We start from the raw sequence: 20,150 nt of genomic DNA, 5'->3' as shown, positions 1-20,150 counted from the left end.
TCAAGTCAACGCAGCCACGGTAATAGGTGACGCGATTAGGCACCCGATGCTGAGGATGTTTCCCACATTCTGAGAACTAGGAAGACATCCCTAAACGGCCCACCTGTTTATTGTATGGCTCTGTGCGCTTGCATGTAACTTGAAATACCTTAGGAGAACAGTGCTCAAGATAATACCAATCTGTCATGGTTTCTAGGTTTACTCCAAGACTTTTATTCTTTCCCACAAAGTTCCAAATAGAGCCATTTCAAATCGAGGTTTACCTCCAATCCCTAATACGATCAATTAAGCTGTTTTGGAATTGGCTTTTGGACTTCATACCCATCAGACTGTAGAACTGTGGTATAAATTGTGTTCTCCTCACATAATGACTGAGAGGATTCTAAGTGAGTGGCATTTTGCTTTTCCTATCAGTCCAACTTGTGAGCACCATTTGCTCCAAGTGCTCCATTGTAAAACACTGACCTGGTCTGAAATCCTAGCAAGAAGGGACAGGGAGATTCAGGGGATGCGCCCTCTCTTTAGATAACGCTCTAATGAACTAACCCAGGTTAACTGAGTTGTTTTTAAAAAAGTCACACTCAGTGAACACTACAACATGAAGCATGTTTACTCTGAGCTCGACCCACTAATTATGAGAAACGCTTGAGTTACAGGAAAAGAAATTACCTTATCCAGGGAATTGCTTTTCTCACTATTCCTTTCTGGAAGGCTGTTCCCCGAGTCTGTGCTTATGAGAGATCCCCTGGAATCGGCATTTCTCACACTGTTGATATTTGGAGTTGAAGTAGTGTATGGAGAAGCTAAATGGAAATTGAGCCAAGAAAAAGTCTGGTAAGACAGAACAACATAAATATAAACACTGAACTTTTAGGGAAATTGATTTCAAGGTATTTATTTCTTCTGTAGGAAGGTGGCTCAGGAGTTACATTCAATTACCTCACCTTTAAAGAATCAGGCCATAAAGAATCAGATAAAGATAAACTCTAATCTGAAACATACAGACATAAATATCAAGTCACTTATTAGAAACCTTTGGATGCTAAGGCTCAAGGGACTCACTGTTTCAGAATGGGATGGAATGAAGGCTTGAAAATTAAAGATATATTCACCAAAACTATCAAATAAAAATTAAACCATGCACACTAAGTCCACAGTACTCAACCTATGCTGAGATGCCCTGGCAAACACAGAAAGGTATCACGAGACATTTTAAATTTCCAAAGAAAACACAGTGGTAGCTGACATTTGCCTGACACTGCAGTTTTCACAGTAGATCAACCTACATTCCTTTCGATGACATCATAGCTTTGTGAAGCAGGAGTCTTGGTGGTTGCTATGATAAAAACAAGCACTGGAAACCATGCCTCAAACAGCAGGGCTCCTGAGGACTCTAGAGTCATCTTGACACTTAGGCAGGGCAGACAAGCTCAGGAATTTGGTCCCTATCAGTGGGCCTTACTTTGGAATATATGCTCCCCAATGTAACAGAGTTAGACTCATTTATAATTTACCTACACATGGCTCTTCTAATCCCTTTTATTTGAACCTATAATTAGCACTAGACTTATTAAATGTATGTCCCAGAGGAATAAATCTTTGGTCTGTTCATATGCCAGTTGAGCCTGACTCTCAGTAGAGTTGCAAAACCTACTCTCCAGTTCATTGGACTCGCCCAAGACAATTAACAAAAGGATGATGAAGGACAACACCCATTCCAAAAAACTGAGTATCTACAACTGCAGGCAAGACAGTTCCATCCATCTGCCCCACTGGATCTAATTCCCCTCTCAATCAGAGTGGCATCACGATCCCACAATCTTCAAGATTTTGAAAACATATGAAGGGAATGCAAATATGGACTAAAGTAGATTTATTATTATTCTAGCAATGGAAGAACTTGTGTCATTGATTTAAAGACAGTGGCCACCAGAGGTTCTGAGGGGAGGGAGAGGGAGAATGGGTATAACATGGGGGCATTTTTGGGCATTGGAATTGTCCTGCATAACATTGCAATAACAGATACAGGTCATTGTACATTTTGTCAAAACATATAAAATTGTGTGAGGCAAAGTGTAAACTATAATGTAAACTACAGTCCACAGTTAGTAGCAATGCTTCTAGTGCATCAATTGTAACAAATGTACCACACTAATGAAAAATGTTAATGTAGGAAAAGTGTGGGAGGGAAAGGGAGGGTATATGGGAATCCCCTATATTTTTTATGTAACATTTATGTGATCTAAAGCTTCTTTAAAATAAAAAATAAGAATAAAAAAGCAAGTACTGCAAAAATCAACATGGAACAGGAAATGAGGGTGGCACAGTGTCTAGTCTGATTCCAAAGTTTGAGAAGTTGTATAGTGACCAACTGGCACATACAACCCATGAATAAGTAACTGTAGATATTTAGGGATGAAATAAAAATATGTTTTAAAAATTTATGTGTATTATTTATTTCAGATTAGAATATAAATACTTAGGTTATTTGTCCCTAATGCCTAGTAAACAGAACTGTTATATGTTTCTTTTGGCTTATGGGTGTCAAGAAAAAATTATCATGAGAGCAGAGGAGCTGTGACCTGAGAATGTTTGAGAATCTGTGGAATAAACAGTTAAGAATAGAAAAGAGACTCGTAAGAGCCGGGAGATTATCAGAGGAGTTGCCCTTATGCACACTTCAGCAGAGTCCCAGAGACAGATAAAGTAGATACAACCCCAGGTATTGGTTCTTCTGAGGGCTACAGAGACCCACAGGTTCTATGGTCATGGCAGATGGAGTTCAGTGCCATGTCAGTTGGCCCTACTTTGGAGTTTGTGTTTCTGTGTGATGGAGCTGGACTCAGATGTGATCTTTGTTCACAAGCCTCTCCTGTTACTTTTACCGGAACTGTAGTTGGTGCTGGGGTTTAATGTATACCCAGGGGACCTGAATCTCTGGACCGACCATGTGATATCCAGGCCCTGAGCCTCAACAGACTTCAGCTCCTACACTCTGGTTTATTGGACTTACCCCACTCAGCTAATACAGAGGTGAAGGTCAACCACCACACCAGGGAGCCAAGAGTGTCCTACAACTGAAATCAGGAGAATTGCATCCAGCATCCATGTGGAATCTAAGCCCCCTCTTGATATAGATGTGGAGTGGACACAACCATTCCAAGGTCCACAGGATGGAGGAATAGAGTATGGATTAGAGCGGACTTACTGATATTCTACTATGGAACTACTGTGATTAGTAATTGAAGAAAACGTGGCATTGGTATGGAGAAAGTGGCCATGGTGGCTGCTGGGGTTAGGGAGTGGGAGGAAGAGATGAGATGTGGGGGCATTTTTGGGACTTGAGTTGTCCTGGGTGGTGCTGCAGGGACAGTTACCGGACATTGTATGTCCTCCCATGGCCCACTGGATTTACTGTGGGAGAGTGTGGGCTATGATGTGGACCATTGACCATGCGGTGCAGCAGTGCTCAGAGATGTATTCACCAAATGCAATGAATGTTTCATGATGATGGAGGAGATTGTTGTTTTGGGGGAAGGAGTGGGGCGAGGGGGGTGGGTGGTATATGGGGACCTCATATATTTTTAATGTAATATTAAAAAAATAAAGCAAAAAAAAGAAAAGAACAGAAAAGAAATTCAGCTTGTAAATAAAATAGATGGTGTTTGTGAACAAACAGGATTTGAAGGCAGAAAAGAGCCCCATCTTGGTACTATGGAATTTTTTAAGATTTAAGTAAATCACATAATAAAGATGACTCTTCAAACTTGTACATTCTGGGCTGAGCCAAAAGGCATGCCCTCTAGCTGAAAGTCTTGGCTATTTTTGCAGATTGCACCAAAAGACTTAAAGACTGCATCACCCCAAGCTGTAAGCACAGATTTCCTATAGATGTGGTTACCTGGCATCTCAGAACAGGTCGGGTGTTTTCAGATTTCAGTAGGCAAATTAGCTGCCATGGACTGAGACACTGCATTTTAGGTTTCTACTTGAAAAAACAAATTACATTAGCTAGCTCCTGGGTCACTCCATTGTAGCATTTTAAAACTTGGTGGTGAAGGGCATAAACTCATCACTTCTCATGTAGTGTGTCAAGATGGTCTTTAACCTTAGGAGAAAGACCTGCCACAATGAAGCAGTAAAATCCTCCCCTACCTGGAACTCATGTTTACCTACCACCATCCTTGAAACCAATTCAGTGTATGAGAATAAAAATAAGACCAAAAAAGAAAAACCAGGGGCAACTGAAAATATACGTAAAGGCTGGAATGTGTAAACCCCTTGGCCTTATTCCCGGCCACACCTGGGACAGAACCTGTAACTGACTATCAAAGAGGAGCAGGTGAAATCTGTATGAAAAAAAACTAAGAATGTGCCATTTTCTATACTCAAGGGAGAAAATAAGCACACGTTATAACTGAATTATTAACTATAATCCTCCTAATATAACCATAATTCATAGCAACATGGAACTCAGGAGAAGGAGGTTCTCAGCAAAGCAAAATGAGATCCTAAATTCTCAGCATTCTAGGCTTGATTCAAGAACTAGAATCCTAATCTAAGGCAAACAAATGTAAATGTAAGAAATCAATACCAACAATGCTTAATAGACATACATTTCTATTGTTTGTGTTTGTATTTAATATCCTGGTCTAGGACATACTTTTAAAAACCTTAACATGTAGGTAAAATGAAAGAAGTTAGTTCACTGCCCGCCCTCCACTACCTTATACAGAAAGTCCAATGCAATCTTGTTGAATTAGGTAGAAAAAGGAACCTGAGCCTATGAAGGCTTGCCTTTTAGAACTAATCTAATCTCAAAGTAGTTTTTAATCTAGGCAATGAATCAGTTTTAGAAATGCTCATGCGTCACATTTCAAAGACATTAAAAAAACTGATGAGCACTCTTTCTCAGTATGTATGGACAAGGATTTCTTCTAAACAAAGATGTAAGGAGAAACGTCTGCTCTTGAAGGATAAGCACTGAGACAAAGAAAGTGAGGATTCCCTGATGACTAAAAGAAGAGTTGCTAAAGACACCAGATAAGAACTAAAAAACCCAGTTCAAAGATAGGACTTCCCTGGAAAGCAATCCGAAAAGGGAATAAGGACTTAAGTTTTTAAAGATGGGGGATGGTGGAGATGATGCACAAATAAAGTTTTATATAAAGAAGCCTGTCATGGTGAATTCTTATGAAAAGTGGAGTCATAATTTGAAATTCAGAAAGAGTGAGAAACTACATCAGTGTCAGCTATTTCTCATAACTGCACCATAGCAAAGGCCATGTGTGGAAAGTGGATGTGGCTCAAGTGGGAAGCGGATGTGGCTCAAGTGATAGAGCTTCCGCCTACCATAAGGGAGGACCTGGGTTCGATCTCTAGGGTCTCCTGGTGAAAAAGAAGAGAGAGCATGCCCATACAGCAAGTCAGTGCCCACGTGAGTGCCCGCAAGGTGAGCCAGTTCCCACGCGAGTGCCCATGTGGTGAGCCACTGCCCCATGCAAGTGAGTCACACAGCAAGAGGATGATGCAACAAAAGAAGAGACAAGGGGAGAGTCAAGATGAAGTGCAGCAGAAACCAGGAACCAAGGTGGTGCAATTGACAGGGAACCTCTCTAATCATTAGAGGTCTCCAGGATTGAATCCCGGTGAATCCTAGGGGAGAGAAAATGAGAAGAAAAGACAACACAGACAGCAAAAAAACAGCAGGGAGGGAGGAGGGGGGGGGGGGCGGAAATAAAAATAAATAAATCTTAAAAAAAAAAAAAAAAGCCATGTGTGACATTCAGATCATGTTAAAGATGCCTGATGGCTTTTTTCTAAGTTCTCAAGGATTCCAAATCCTAACAAGGTGAAATGTGAATTGAAGTGGGTCAAATTAGATACATCCTCTCATTCTAATGTGATCATTTCCACAAAGTCCTGAACGCTTCTCTCTGATATTCTTATCTACAGAGTACTGATCAGAGAAGACAGAGCATTAAGATTTTCAGTGAATTCCTGGGCTTCTGGACTCATCTGATTGGTTACTGAGGAGATAATACAAATATAAATCACATCAAAGAACTTTGCTTGTTATAACTGCATTGAAATAATAATGCTGGGCATTCATTATGTCAAGCACTGTATGCATTGTATTAGCTCTTTGTCTTATGATGATTCTGTTTCAGAGATTTGGACACAGGGGCTAGAGAGGATAAACACTTCGCTCATGACAAGTAGTAAATACTGAAATCCAATGGCCTGAACAGCTGTAGACAACACCCTCTAAAAGACAGTTCCTTCCCTGTTTCCAAAGCAGTGAGCAGGCATATGGGTAGAGCGGAGCAAAGGAGAAGAGAAAGAGAATGTCCCAGGAGGAAGGCAAATGGGAATTCATGAGAGCGGCTAACATTTGCTGAGTGTTTAACCACATGCTAAATTTTGCTCTAAGTGTGTATTCGCTCACTTAATCTTTAAAGCAGCTAAATGAGTTGGATACTATGAAAAATTATGAAACCATAAAAAAGGATTCATACTGTAGGATAAAACTGGGCATTGGTATGGGGATTCCAATTTTGTATTCTGCCTGGTTTCATCATCTCCATGAAATGGCATGCTAAAAATACCACCACCACAAAAGGTAAGGACATAAACTCAGGGTGAGGGAGAGCCCTGTGAATTAACTGAATAAAGAGGCTGCTCTTCATTTTGCCCTATGCAATGATCTCATTGTTGGGTAGTCTAACCACTAGCCATGGATGCTTCATGATGTTTCATGAGAAACAAAGACAAAAGCAGCCTGTGATGATTCTGTGAAGACATATATATAGATATAGTACTATAAGTATCTGGCACAGGGGCTCAACTAGTCAGAATATTTTAAGTGCATTTCTCAGGCAATTTATTGTGGAGGCAAACACTCAGTTTGAATCCTGATTTATGCCATCTGTTTTCCCCCCCAGCAGGCTGTTCTTACATTATTCCAGATAGAAAAAATATTCTAGAAATGATGCTTTTAGAAAACTGACTTTAGGATTGAATTCTAGCAACAAATTTCTAACTCCTTCAGGAATTTCTTTCACATTTCCTCTACATTGCTAATGCTACAAACACACACTCCCCCCTTTCAGCTACCAACATTTTCTTTTCCTAACAGTATAAACGATGCAATCTGAAGACTTAAAATGACAGATTAACTTATTAAGCATTAAACAAACAGTGCAAGTAAGTTAACTAAATGTCCTACATGGTATTTATGAGAAATTGGGAACCTTTATTTTAACAGTGTAGAAGTGAGGGAATTCAGTCATTTTTAAGTATCACAAAAGAAAAAGAACATTCAAAGCAGAAACTCAGACTTAAAAATCCTAATCCACAAGTTCAAGACATTAACAAAGCAGTTGATCAAAGACTTTTCAGAGTTAAACCCGAGGGAAATGGATACGAGTACGAAGCATTACCAAGGCCAGATATAGCACCGAAGAGATCTTTGTGCAGGTTGTTTTCCAACGTGTTTCCCAGCTTCTGTGGAGTCACTAATGGGTTTACAGCTGGCATATTAAGTGATTCATCCTTCAGAGTCTGTCAAAGGGGAGGGAAAAAGAAGAAATAATCAAAGATGATTTGAAAAGACTCATTAACTGTTCTTGCAAGTGTGAGGACAAGTGTTCGAATAAGAACAACTTGACATGTTCAGTGTGTCTGTGTGGGAGAAGCATAGCAGAAATCCTCCCAAATGAGCCAAGGAGAATTACAATAGCAGAAAAGGAAATTTCTGAAACTTGGGAAGCTTCATGGGTACTCCTAATTAGTGGAGAAATATTTATTTTGAAGTTATATCGAAAAAAGGATATTACATTATGGTGGTTTTACTTTGGTGAAAGCCAAAGAAAGACCTTATGTCCATTTTTTTTCAAGAGGTTACGATATATCCTAAATTACTTATGCCAGTAAGAAGAGCAGACAGGTTTAGAGACTACAAGTGGGAAATACAATGTTGTATAGGGGAGGTTAGTGAAGTGCATTTCATTTAAGGATGGAGAAAGATTATGTACTTTGGAACTGCAAAAAGCATTCTATAAATAGGGCTTATCTCAGTGTAATATTTTTTAGGAAATGTATTCACAGGTGGAGAGCTAGTGTAAAAAACAGGACAATGCATAAGTCTTGGCAGAGGAGGGGGTAGAAACACACATGGAACCTCCCGGCCTATATGCCATGACAAAGTGGCAAGGTTAACAAATGAGCCAGTTTGTGGATCCAGAATTAAAGGGGAAAGTAAATTGCTGGGTTGGTAACATTTGCCAAAATTAATGGTAGATGAACCCACTGAGATCCAGAAAAGAAACTTTAGAAAGACAAAGCATAAGGGTTCTAGTTTGTAAAACTTTTACAAATTTTAATCATTATTATAGCTTAATAATTAAAAAGCCTTATGGAATTCAAATGTGACAAGGCGTTGACAGTGATAATGCTTTGAAAAGTTGAATTGCAAGATGATACCAAGAATCCTTTTCAAACCACCAGGCAAATCAACACATATCAAGGACTAGGCAAAAAATGAAACAATAAACTAATTCCTAGGGTCATCCTTCCTTCAACTTATTTTCTAATGCATCTTTAAAAGACTATATAAAGATAATATAAACTAAGGTGGCCTGTTTGTGGAGGGGGAGACCACAGGCCACTCACCTTGGCAGCCCTGATATCTAGCTGAATGTTCTAGACAGAGAAAAACTGCAACCAAAGAGGTGGCTTGCCTAAGATCACTTAGCATATTACTACCAGAACTGGGACTGGAACTGAGCTCTCACTGAGTAGACAGGGCAGGGCTATATCCTATTTTACTCCCCACCCCCATACATTTTTGTTGATTAAATAAATGAGGATCCTGAGGTCTTACAAGATGTTGAGCCATCAGGACAGCATGGTTTTTGTAATGATTTTCAATAAGGGTTCAAGAAGGTTTACCAATTGGTTCCCTCTTAGTAAGAAATGCAATTCACCAGGAGCACTGCAGGTTATTATGGTTTGACTGATACCCTTCCCCTCATCCCCCCCAAAAAGGAGGAAATAAGAAAAAGGTACACAGGCATGACCAGGTTCACGTACGCAGCCGGGGTTCACGGGGAAGGGCGACACGTCCTTCACGTTGATCCGCTGGACATTTTCAATAAGCAGACCAAACAGAGGCAGGTAGAGAGTGGCTATCCTTGCTTGGTGGCTCTGTAACAAAGACAGGTCACAATCTTATTCCATAGGCAAAAAGAACAGACTGGGTTGTCAATGGCCATCTCCTTTATTTGGATCCTCCCCATAAAGAGTGATATTTGATTTTACTGCTTAGGTAGAGAACAGTCTTGGTGGTGTTACCGCACTGATGGGTTACTGTCTTTAGCTAAATTACTTAAAATAAAGGGCATTTCTTCATCTGTATTTCCTTTAACTGGAGAATACTTACCCTTGAAGCATATCTGTCGTCAAAAGAATGCTTTATCAGCAGGTTCTTCAGCACACCGATTGCGATCAGCCGGACTTCCCTAAACTCCTGGAGGGCGGACCCCACCTCTCTCAGTAATAAACCCACCAAGAAGTGGTTTCTGCAGAACTCATCTGTTAATGCGTAGTCAAGCTGGAGATCTGATATAAGGACACAAACTACTTTAATCAGTAACACAATCTGAATAAACTACAAACTAAAATCTATCTCTGCACTCATCCCAAGCTGTGCATGTCCACCTATGATTAGATTTGGCTTCAAAGAGGAAAGGGTCAATTATCTAAAAAAAAATGTCCCACTTCTAAACATATCTAACTCAAATGTAAACAAAATTTAAATACAAATAATTGCATTGGATTGTGATTTGGGAACATATTACATCCTACATAATTATTAAGTTAGTAAATAATTTTAGTTCTAATTTTTAGAATACAGAATAGCACTTACATTACAGCTATAATTTGTTGTTAACAAATTGACAAATAATGACAAAAAGTTATTGTGCTAATTAATAGAATTACAGAGAAGAAAAAACAAGCATGTGATGAAAGAGAAAAAATATACATGGTCTATTAAAATGTTTATTACCTGAGTTCATTTACTAATTTTCTTCTCATCAATACCTATATTCTCCCTTTAAAACCCATTTGTTTAAAACAAACAGGTCAGCATATAATCTATTTATTCTGTTATCCCTGAACAAATTTAAAAATAAATTATTTAATGCAGCATATTCTAAAAGATATTCAATACTCCTGCACATCTAAAAGCAAATGAAAGAAACTAATATAAACTAAAACTAAAATGGACAAAATACCAAACCAAAGTAAAAAAATCATTAGCAAGCTAAATGACAAAACTGAAAGTTTTTCTGGAAAAAAAGATAAAGATGCAAATACGAAATTTACTCAAGGAGGATAATATAAAAGCAGCTAAACATCATTCTAATGCTGAAATACATATTTTCAGTACACTGCAGCTAAGATTTGAATTGTTATAGTGCATCCACTACTAGAGGAAAGCCTTTAAGACCTGTCCTTTGACTTTAACCTCATATCGGTTACCTCTTTACCTATCCAAATTACCTATCCAAGTCCTATTACACCCTTTAGCAGAAGGAAAGTGTATGAATCTTGCCAAAATAATCACGTTCACTATTTATGATTATCAAACTTGTTCATCCAAACTAGAGTTCACAGCCTGAATTTACGTAAACTCTTTAGAAGAAAACTATGGGTTTAACTGTGCATGTACTCACTCACACATGCTGTGTCCATGCATGTGAATGCATGAGCGAGAGAGACGCCCAAGAATGGAGAGGAAAGAAAATCCTCAAAAATATTTATTCCTATCATTGCTATTTATGACCCATGTGCACCAACAGAGGGCAGCCCCTCTTGCTATCAAATACCCTGAGAACTTCCTAAGAGGAGGCGCTTGTGGAAGTTGTGGCAGCAAGGTCTGCTGGGCACCGGAAGGATTTTCAGTTCACTCAGTTTTCAGGATAAATAACTGGGCCCTTCTGGGCCAAAGGGGAAGGACTAGGCTTCGGCACACCTGTAACGAGCAGGCACTGGGTTCTAAAGCCCAGCACTCAGCACTGACAGGTGAAAAGGAAAAGAGTCACAATCGCCAAGCACAGATGAGCTAGTAACGCTGAGACACAGGACAGTGTGATGAGGCTGTGAGTGCAAGTGGGGTGGAGAGGGGAGCCCCTAGGGAGCCCCACAGGGGTGCTAAAGATCTGGATTCCCCCATAGAGGTGGCTATTTGAGGGTGAGGGTGCCAAGGGTGGGCACGAAGCTGCTTCCATGCCAGGTCTAAGGAGCTGGGAGAAAGCAAGTGTGCCTGAATGTGGGGAACAGTGGGGAGGGAGACCCAGTGGGCTGGGTTAGACTGAGGACTCTGGTCCAGTCTCGTAGTTCCTTCTACCAAGGAAACTTTCCCCCTACGCCTGCGTGCATGTGGATCCAACCCTCAGTGTTTTCAGATTATTATTCCAAAGTCACCTTCTCAGTGAGGCTTTCCCTGCCACCCTGTCTCAAATATCATCCCTCCCCCTTCCCTAATTATGTTTTCGCCTTATCAATTATCACTGTTTAATATCCTGTTTCACTTATGCACCTTTTGTTTCCCTGTCTTCCCCTACTAGAATATGAGCTACGAAAGGCCAGGGATTTTCATCCATGTTGTCTACAACTGCATCCCAGAGGCTAGGGCAGTTCCCCGCACAGAGTTAATGCTGGGTAGATAGCTTTCTGCTGCAGGCATGAAATGCCCACACTAGCACACCGTCATTCCCATCTTGCTCTTGAAAAGGAAGGAATGATCTGTTCTGGAAAAAAAGATTCCTGTCTCTGAAATCTGTGTGTTTCTCTGAATTTCAGAAGCAACTGATTTAAGTGTTATCAACAGTTTGTGGCATCCTTCTTCTCTCCTGTAGCACAAATGATCTGAGCACATACAAGGCACTACACTCAGTAAATATCACTTGAGACCTAAGAGACTAATCTGATGAATTTGATTTACTCAGTGAAGATGAAAAAATACCCATGAGCTCAGTCTTTTCAATCTTAAAAAGAGAACACAGAATAGCTATACAGACTCAACATGCGAACATAAAAAGCATGTGAAAGCCGTGTTGCTTGTGATTTCTGTTACTGCCACTACCAATGGATAAAGGCTATGAAAATAATGGAGCTGTGAATGCTTGGGGCAAAGCGAGGTTTTTCATTTGTTTCTTTTTACTTAAGAAACAATCCTAGATGACCTAGGGACTCCAGAGCTGTCCCTAGGCTGTCACGGCAATGTCTTAGCTACAGTGAAAACAAATTTGCTGGTTTATCATGAGTATAAAAATTGACCAAAGGATATAGAAAATGCCTAAATGATTAGCATATATAAGCATTCAGCAATTACTTGCATTCTTTTTAAAGGAGGAAAATGCAAGAAAGCAAGCATCACACCCCACACCTACCTACAGGAGTGTCATTTGACTCCACAGTTGGTGAAAAAGCTAATTCATAAGAAAAAAAGGAAAAGTAAAACAAATAAAAATAAACTATAGAAGTAAAATGGATTTCTATTGATTAAGCAAAGAAATTCTTTCAAAGTAAAACAGTCACACTGGCATAATCTGTACTCTGATATGTTTGCTGAAAAGTAAGTACCCCATATAATGTTTCCATTACCACCTTTTAAAATGAAAACTTAACAAGAAAAAAACTCAATTCATTGATGGAAAAAAATCAGCAAGTTTTAATGTCACATTTGGGTCAATTTTCTTATTAAGAATAAATGACTCTCTCTGTGAAATGATTAACACGAATATACACACACACATATATAAGGATAGATTACCTTGATATCTTTGAATCCTGCCTTTCGCAAATGGCATCGGTAAATTCAGAGGAATATAATGTTCATGATTGCATACCACACGGAGAAATTCAAATTTGTATTCAAAAAGCGTCTGCAGGACAAAATGTTTAGACAAATTAAATAACTCACTGGATATTTTATTCAGCATCCTAAAATGCCTATTAGAGATATATATATATCCCCAGTCTTTAGCTTCTTGCCTCTCTTGGAACTTCATGCTCTATATTTTACATAGTTTAGAATGGCTGGAGGGATTTGTTTGCAAAATGAAAACACATTTCATTAAATAATGTCCTCTACTGATTTCTAGTGCATTTAATATTTATGTTCCTCCTACTTCAATAAAGGATTTCAAGAAGTTTGTCATTATAGACATAGAATCAATATGATAAAAATTTACTAAGGCAGAGATTAAAAACAAAACAAACAACTAAGGGAAGACCTAGAGAGATATTCTATCACAGAAAGGTCATATGGTTACTTCTGTCCTCTTGTTAAACTATGACTTGCTGCCAAATACTTTTAGTTTTGGTGTGGAGAAATCAGTTTGGGTATTTATGAGAAAATCAACAGGTATGTTTGTTTCTCATATGGGATTATTGTGTCCCTAACATCTCATACTAGTACAGATATAAGTACTAGTATCTCCAAGAGAGGGGTCTGAGTAGAGCCTTTGGGACTGATGCAAATCGAGAGAAACAGGTGGACTTTCAGTTGTAAGTCAGAGAGAAAAAAGAATAGTATATAATATCCACACTACCTTTGGATCTCCAGGAGCAAAGCAGCTGATGTAGTTGTTGATCTGCTTAAACACAAAGCCCCGGTCCATGAAGGTAAAACATCTCTGTGGACAGAGAGAACTCACAAAGGTAAGTATTTCAGAGCCAAACTTTTTTGGGAGGTTGGGGTGAAATCAGCATTTATTGTTAATACGGTTATCCTGTAGCATGAAAACATGCCACCGACACTGACGAAGCACCTATTATACACCAGTCACTCTGAGATAGTTACTTAAAAAGAACATTTCAGTCACATAGCTAGCATCATTGTCTCTGGAGATCCTCACCTTGATGAAGACAGCAAGGCTATGATTTGCATTCTTAGATGCCTCAGGGTTATCTCTAAACTTCTGAGTGATGTGTGGCATCAGCATATTAACAACAGTTTCCACCGCATGGTGATAGGATGCAGGATATCTCTGGTTTCGCAATAACTAAGAAGGATTTAAAGCAAACATTTATTATTTCTGAAGTTGAATCCCTCTGGCACCAAAGAACTTATCCTTGAGTCCATTTAAAAAATCCAGTGCTCGGGGAGTGGGTATAGCTCTGTGGTTGAGCACCTGCCTCTCACATATGAAGTCCTGCGTTCAAGCTCCTGTGCCATCATTAAAAAAAATTCCAGAGCTCTAATTCTATTTATCTGAATTTAGGTAAAATTAATTATTCTTTCTTTCTCTCAATTACCATACAAATATGCATACAGCCCAAATAAATGCCATGGATTGGCCCTGGAGATCTCAAACTGCAGTGTCTGAAGATCACCTTGGAGGTGTTTATGAAAATGTAATGCTTCAGCCTCTACTCCCAGAGATTCTGATTTGGGGACATGGCAGAGAGTGGGGAGAAGGAATGGGACCTGCATTTTTACCAGGCACTTTGGGTGATTCTGAGCCTGTACCTCCCAGATCTCTCTCTAGAAAACATTGGCTTGGGCTTAAGCTTCAACTACTCAAACTGAAAATTCAACAGAGTGATGACTACACATAACCAGTTTGAGCTGCTTAAGAAGAAGTTCTCTTCAAATTAACCTAAAAAAAATTTGTTTCAATTTGTATATAATTATATATTCACATGAAGTTGTAAAAAATAATCCAGAAAGATCCCATATATCCTTTACAGTTTCCCCCAATGCAACGTCTTACAAAACCCTATGGTGCAATATCACAACAGGACATTGACAATGAGAGAGGCAAGATATGAAACAACTCCATCACCATGAGAATTCCTAGCTATGCAACATAGTTTAAAATCACAAGACCAACAGATTTATAAGCATTGGCTCCAAATTAACTTTAAATAATAATTTTTTCCTAAGAAATTAAATCCAGATGCCTTAGTAATTAGCTAGCATTTACTGTACACACTCTGCATGTCAGGCACTGTCCTAGATGTGTTTATGCACTTTTAAATTAAATTATTACATGCTGCCTTATGAGTTTAATTCTAATTTAACAGAGGATAGGGAAATTTCTCCTCAGTGACACAGCTGAGGTGAAGAGTCGAACTTGCACCTACCATGAGTCCACAGCCTGTGTGCTTTCTGCCATGCCCTGCTGGCCCTTCCCCACCCCAAAACTGGAACGCTTTGTTGAGAGCCTGCAAAGTGAAGGGCACCAAACCAGAGGGGGCGTCATTACATTTATCCTTCCTGAATTTAGTTCTCACAGCCACAAGAGGGGGATATTTTTCATCCTCATTTTACAGATGAGGACACGGAAGCGCAGCCCGGTTAAGAGTGCTGCTTTCAGCAGTCCTACTTGCCTTCCCTGAGTTTTACGGAGTTGGATTACACTTCCCGGTCTACCTGGTGCTGTGTGGGCCATGTGACTCTGTTCTGGCTAGTGGGCTGGAAGAGGAAGCTGGCAGGTGCCATTTCCAGTCATGCCCTTACAAGAAGCTGCTGGCCTTCCACTCCCTCTTCTCCGCATTGCCTGGAGTGTGTTCCGGTCGTGGTGAAGGGGCTTCTCAGCCATGAGATCAGGGTAAGACCTAACACTGAATAATGGGATGCAGGAGCTTGAGTCCCTGAATGACTTGGGCAACAAGCTACCTCACTCTCCAAACTACCTACAAGCTCATAATTTCCAAAGAGTGAATCTTCTGTCTTCAGTCACTATTATTTTGACCACTTTTAGAGCAGCCAAACCAGAATCCCACGGTCAGACAGAATTTCGTAAAGCTAGAACTGAAACCTAGCTATTTCTCACATGGAAGCATGTATATTTCTATGCATTAAATACCAGAACCTATTGTGACATTTTGAAATACTAGCTTTATAATACTCTCAATTTTCAAACCAGTAACAAAATCTTTGTGTACTTATGTAGACTAAAGTAACCAGTGAGGTAAGGATCAAGCAATATGAATTTGAAGTTTAATTTCAAAAACAGAGCAGTAAATTTTGAAATTCCAAAGGGATTTTGTTCCACATGTGTAAATAGTAACTCTAAATGCTGAGTTGTCATCTCAATAAATGATCAGATGCCAGACAAGGCCCAGACAAGGCCAGCTCCAACCACCAGGCATGACTGTTAGCTTCCCAGAGCTGACGCAGCAAGATGATGCAACCAAAAGAGACAGACTCCCAGTGCCGCCAAGAACGATGGACACAGAGCAGACAATGGGGGCAGGGGGCAGGCGAGGAAGGGGAGATAAATAGATATATTTTTTAAAAATCCACTCATCAATATTATCATTGCTGAAAGTGGGACAATTAGACTCTAAATGCCTCCTGGTGTGATACAGGAGCCCCACTATGACATATCCTTGCCATAAAGAAACCTGAACCTGAATCTAATTGAGACTTTAAATATAAGTACAAGTTTAAAGAAAACACAGGAGACAGAGGAACATGTCAATACAATCAGCCTCCTATGGGAAATTCTACAGGACAAATGAGTGACCTTCTTCAACAAATATATGACATTAAAAGAACAAACAAATGGAGAAGCAACAGTTTGAGATTCAAAGGAACTTGAGAGACACATCAATCAAATATAATGCACAGGCCTGGTTTAGATCCTGATTTAGACAAACCAACTGTAAAATGACATTTGTGACATATCTGGGAAATGGAATATAGATTGCTAGATGATAAAGAAATATTATTAATTCTGTTAGGTGTGATGATATGGTATGTTAGGTCTTTTTTTTAAAGGCTTTATCTGCTAAGGTGACAGATTAAAGTTTCTATGGGTAAAATGGTATAGTGTTTGTGAATTGCTTTAAAATACTCTAGGAAGGCTGGATATATAGAGCAAGAATGTCAGAATGTTCATAACTGTTAAAGCAGAGTGATAGTTATGTAAGATTCATTATACTATTCCCTCTATTTTTAGAATTTATTTAAATAATTCTAAAATAAAAAGTTTTTATTAGAAAGAAAGAAAATGTGGTAAAGAATGGTGGAGAACTAACATACCAGTCCATCATTAACGCTGTTCAGTGATTTGGAAATGACAACTCATCATCTCTGAAGCCTGAAATGAAGCTCCCCTTGCAGTGACAACTAGCTATTGTCTGAAATCCCAATTCGTCAACAAAACCAAAGCCTTTTTAGGATTTGAGACATGCATCTTAGGTAATAGACATCTAATTAGATGCAATTATATATATTACTATAAACTGAAATGGAAGGAAAAACTCCTAGGTCATGGGCTGATGCCCAGGCAGTTGGGTATATAAGAGCTAGGACAGAGGAGAGGGTACTGAGACTGGAAGAGACTCTTCAGTCAAACAAAACCCCAGCTCCTGACCATGTCCTGCCGTAGGATCTTTCAGCAGCGCTGCTGCAGTGTCCCCACTGGGCCAGCCACGACCATCTGCTCCTCGGACAAATGCTGCCGGTGTGGGGTCTGCCTGCCCAGCACCCGTCCACATAAGGTCAGCCTCCTCCAGCCCACCCGCTGTGACTCCCGTGCCCCACCCCGCTGCGAGCCGGACACCTACGTGCCATCCTGCTGGCTGCTCAACTTGCGCCACCCGACTCCTGGGCTGAGTGGGATCAGCCTGACGACCCACACTCAGCCTTGCTGTGGAGGCCCCTGTGAGCCCCGCTGTTAACTGGCAGAGTCCTGGCAGAGACCCACGATGGGGCTACACCGTGTCCTACGAGCCGATGGGGTTCCGACAATCAGTGCTGCCCAAACCACAGCTTCGTGAGTGAGGACGTCAGAACGTCCTCCAAATTTCCAAGTCTTTGTTCCTTATCATGTCCTCCCACTCTCATGCTGGGTTGAGAGGTCTCCTTTCTACATGCTGTTTTACTGCTCTTTGAGATCTAATAAATAAGACTATTAGCTAATAACTTTGTTTTTTGTTTTTTGTTTTTGGCCTAGCAAACAACAACAAACTAATGGGGCTAAGAAGAAATTTGCCAAATGGTGCCGTTAGCATACTGAAATCGCTTCTCCTTATAGGAATCCTTACATAAATTCCTCTCTTCCACTTTACCTACAACTTCCTTTCTACCTCCTACCCCCTCCACTGTTTTCATTCACAAAAAATCAGTATTCTTTCTATTCTCCCAGTTTACTTCTCTCTCTGGCCTGCTGATGCCATGGGAATGGTGTCTTTGATTTCTGACCAGCTAACCTACTGTCCAATTGCTGTGCTCTGAAATCTGCTGCCTCATTTGCACTGAGACCACATTTTGTGTAAGCTGCTCCCAGCCAATGGCTGAGGGTGTCAGGGGTGCTAAGGCCACCTCCTGCTCCTGGGAGATGTGTCCTTTGACAGTCGACTTTAGCCCGAGCACCTTCCAGTGGGCTTGCTGGACCCTCTTAGCACAGCATTGCAGTCTAAGATGGGTCCTTTCCTCCTTCTGCAGGGGTGGGAGCAGCACTGCAGAATACTTTTCTCCCAGGCTCCCTCCCCGTCTTCCCTCATAGTCATTCCCCTAATAATCTCTCGCATGAATACTCCCATTGGCAAACCAGACTAGCACCGTTCTCTTCCCCAGAGAAAAGCTTACGCTTATGGTTTCTTCTCTAGTTCTATTTTTGCCTTTCCCAGCTTGAATCTCTACCTGCCAACTGGAAATTTCTGTTGGGGTATGCCATTGCCACTTTTGGCTTCTATTATTAGAGTTATTACAATAATATTATATTAATATTATAACAATAAATAGTTTTTTCCCAATATTTGTTCTCTCCCTTTTTTCTCATGGCAATAGAATCTCAACTTTTTTTTTAAAGATTTATTTTTTAATTTATTTCTCTCCCCTTCCCCCCAACCCCAGTTGTCTGCTCTCTGTGTCCATTCACTTTGTGTTTTTCTGTGTCCGCTTTCATTCTTGTCAGTGGCACCAGGAATCTCTGTCTCTTTTTGTTGTGTCATCTTGTTGTGTAAGCTCTCTGTGTGTGTGGTACCATTCCTGGGTGGGCTGCGATTTTTTTGCGTGGGGTGGCTCTCCTTACAGGGCACACTCCTTGCACTTGGGGCTCCCCTACGTGGGAGACACCTCTGTGTGGCATGGCACTCCTTGCACGCATCAGCACTGCATATGGGCCAGCGCACCACACAGAGAACTTCAACTTTCAACCTGGGCACATGAATACCCAAAATAAAGAGTACATTTCCCAGTATTACTGGCAGGTGGGTGTGGTCATGTGACTAAATCTATCCAATAGGACAACAGTGGCAGTGATCTGTGCAGCTCTGGGTCACATCCTCGGAGTGAAAAGGTATGTCTTCTTTCCTCCTTCCCCTCCTATTGGCTACAGTGGAGATGTGGTGGTGAATCCAGTTAAATGGCGAGGATGGGGGCAGCACTGCTGGTGGACATAGCAAGGAGACGGAAGGAGCTTGAGCCCCTGATAACTTTGTAGAACAGAACCCCCATATTAGCTTGGACTATCATGTGAAAAGAAAAACATTCTTTTCTTGTTTAAATCACTCTTAGGTCTTAGTCACAGCAGCTGAACTTACAGCCTATCACTCACCTAAAGCTTAAGACATCCCAAGCATAACTCAGCACCTTCCGTCTTTCCTGGTAAACCAACTTCTCTATTATCCTTCTCAAAGGCTTTATTCTTCTGGGCTCTCACATGTAAGAGCTAGGAAGCCTTTTTTCTCCACTCAAATACTATGTAACTATGTTCTGGTTTGGTTTTTTAAAAAGTCATATTTATTGAGGCTAATTTATATACAATAGAACACACTTTTTAAAGTCATATAGTTGGGTAAGACTTGATGAGTGTATACAGTGTGTAGCTACCAGGTCAATCATATATAATACATTTCTCTCACCTCTAAAAGGCCCCTCATGGCCCTTTGTAGTTAATTCCTTTCCCCCACCTCTGGCTCCTGACAACCCTGCCCTGCTTTCTGTTCCTATAGTTTTTCTTTTTCTAGAATTCACATAAATGAACTCAAACAGTATGTATTCTTTTGTGTATGACTTCACTTAGAATAATGCTTTTTAGAATCCATCATTTATCACATGAATCAGTACTCTGTTTCTTTTTATTACTGAGCAGTATTCCACTCTATGGAAGTATAACAGT

General features: G+C 40.2%; 1 protein-coding gene across 17 annotated transcripts in view; it reads right to left on the bottom strand.

The window, feature by feature from the left end:
• The window catches only part of DOCK9 (dedicator of cytokinesis 9), a 370,241-nt gene that overhangs the window by 58,358 nt on the left and 291,733 nt on the right, over positions 1-20,150 (bottom strand). For all 17 annotated transcript variants that reach the window (XM_058276466.2, XM_058276467.2, XM_058276470.2 and 14 more), the window contains 7 exons: positions 13,929-14,075; positions 13,623-13,706; positions 12,842-12,953; positions 9,443-9,621; positions 9,094-9,207; positions 7,443-7,563; positions 670-803 (listed from right to left, as the gene is read on the bottom strand). In XM_058276466.2, coding sequence (XP_058132449.1) covers positions 670-803; positions 7,443-7,563; positions 9,094-9,207; positions 9,443-9,621; positions 12,842-12,953; positions 13,623-13,706; positions 13,929-14,075 — 891 coding nt within the window. The remainder of the gene's footprint in view (positions 1-669; positions 804-7,442; positions 7,564-9,093; positions 9,208-9,442; positions 9,622-12,841; positions 12,954-13,622; positions 13,707-13,928; positions 14,076-20,150) is intronic.

Source organism: Dasypus novemcinctus, chromosome 15, assembly GCF_030445035.2.
Source record: "Dasypus novemcinctus isolate mDasNov1 chromosome 15, mDasNov1.1.hap2, whole genome shotgun sequence".
Lineage (NCBI taxonomy): Eukaryota > Metazoa > Chordata > Mammalia > Cingulata > Dasypodidae > Dasypus > Dasypus novemcinctus.
This window is presented reverse-complemented; position numbering and strand designations above follow the sequence as displayed.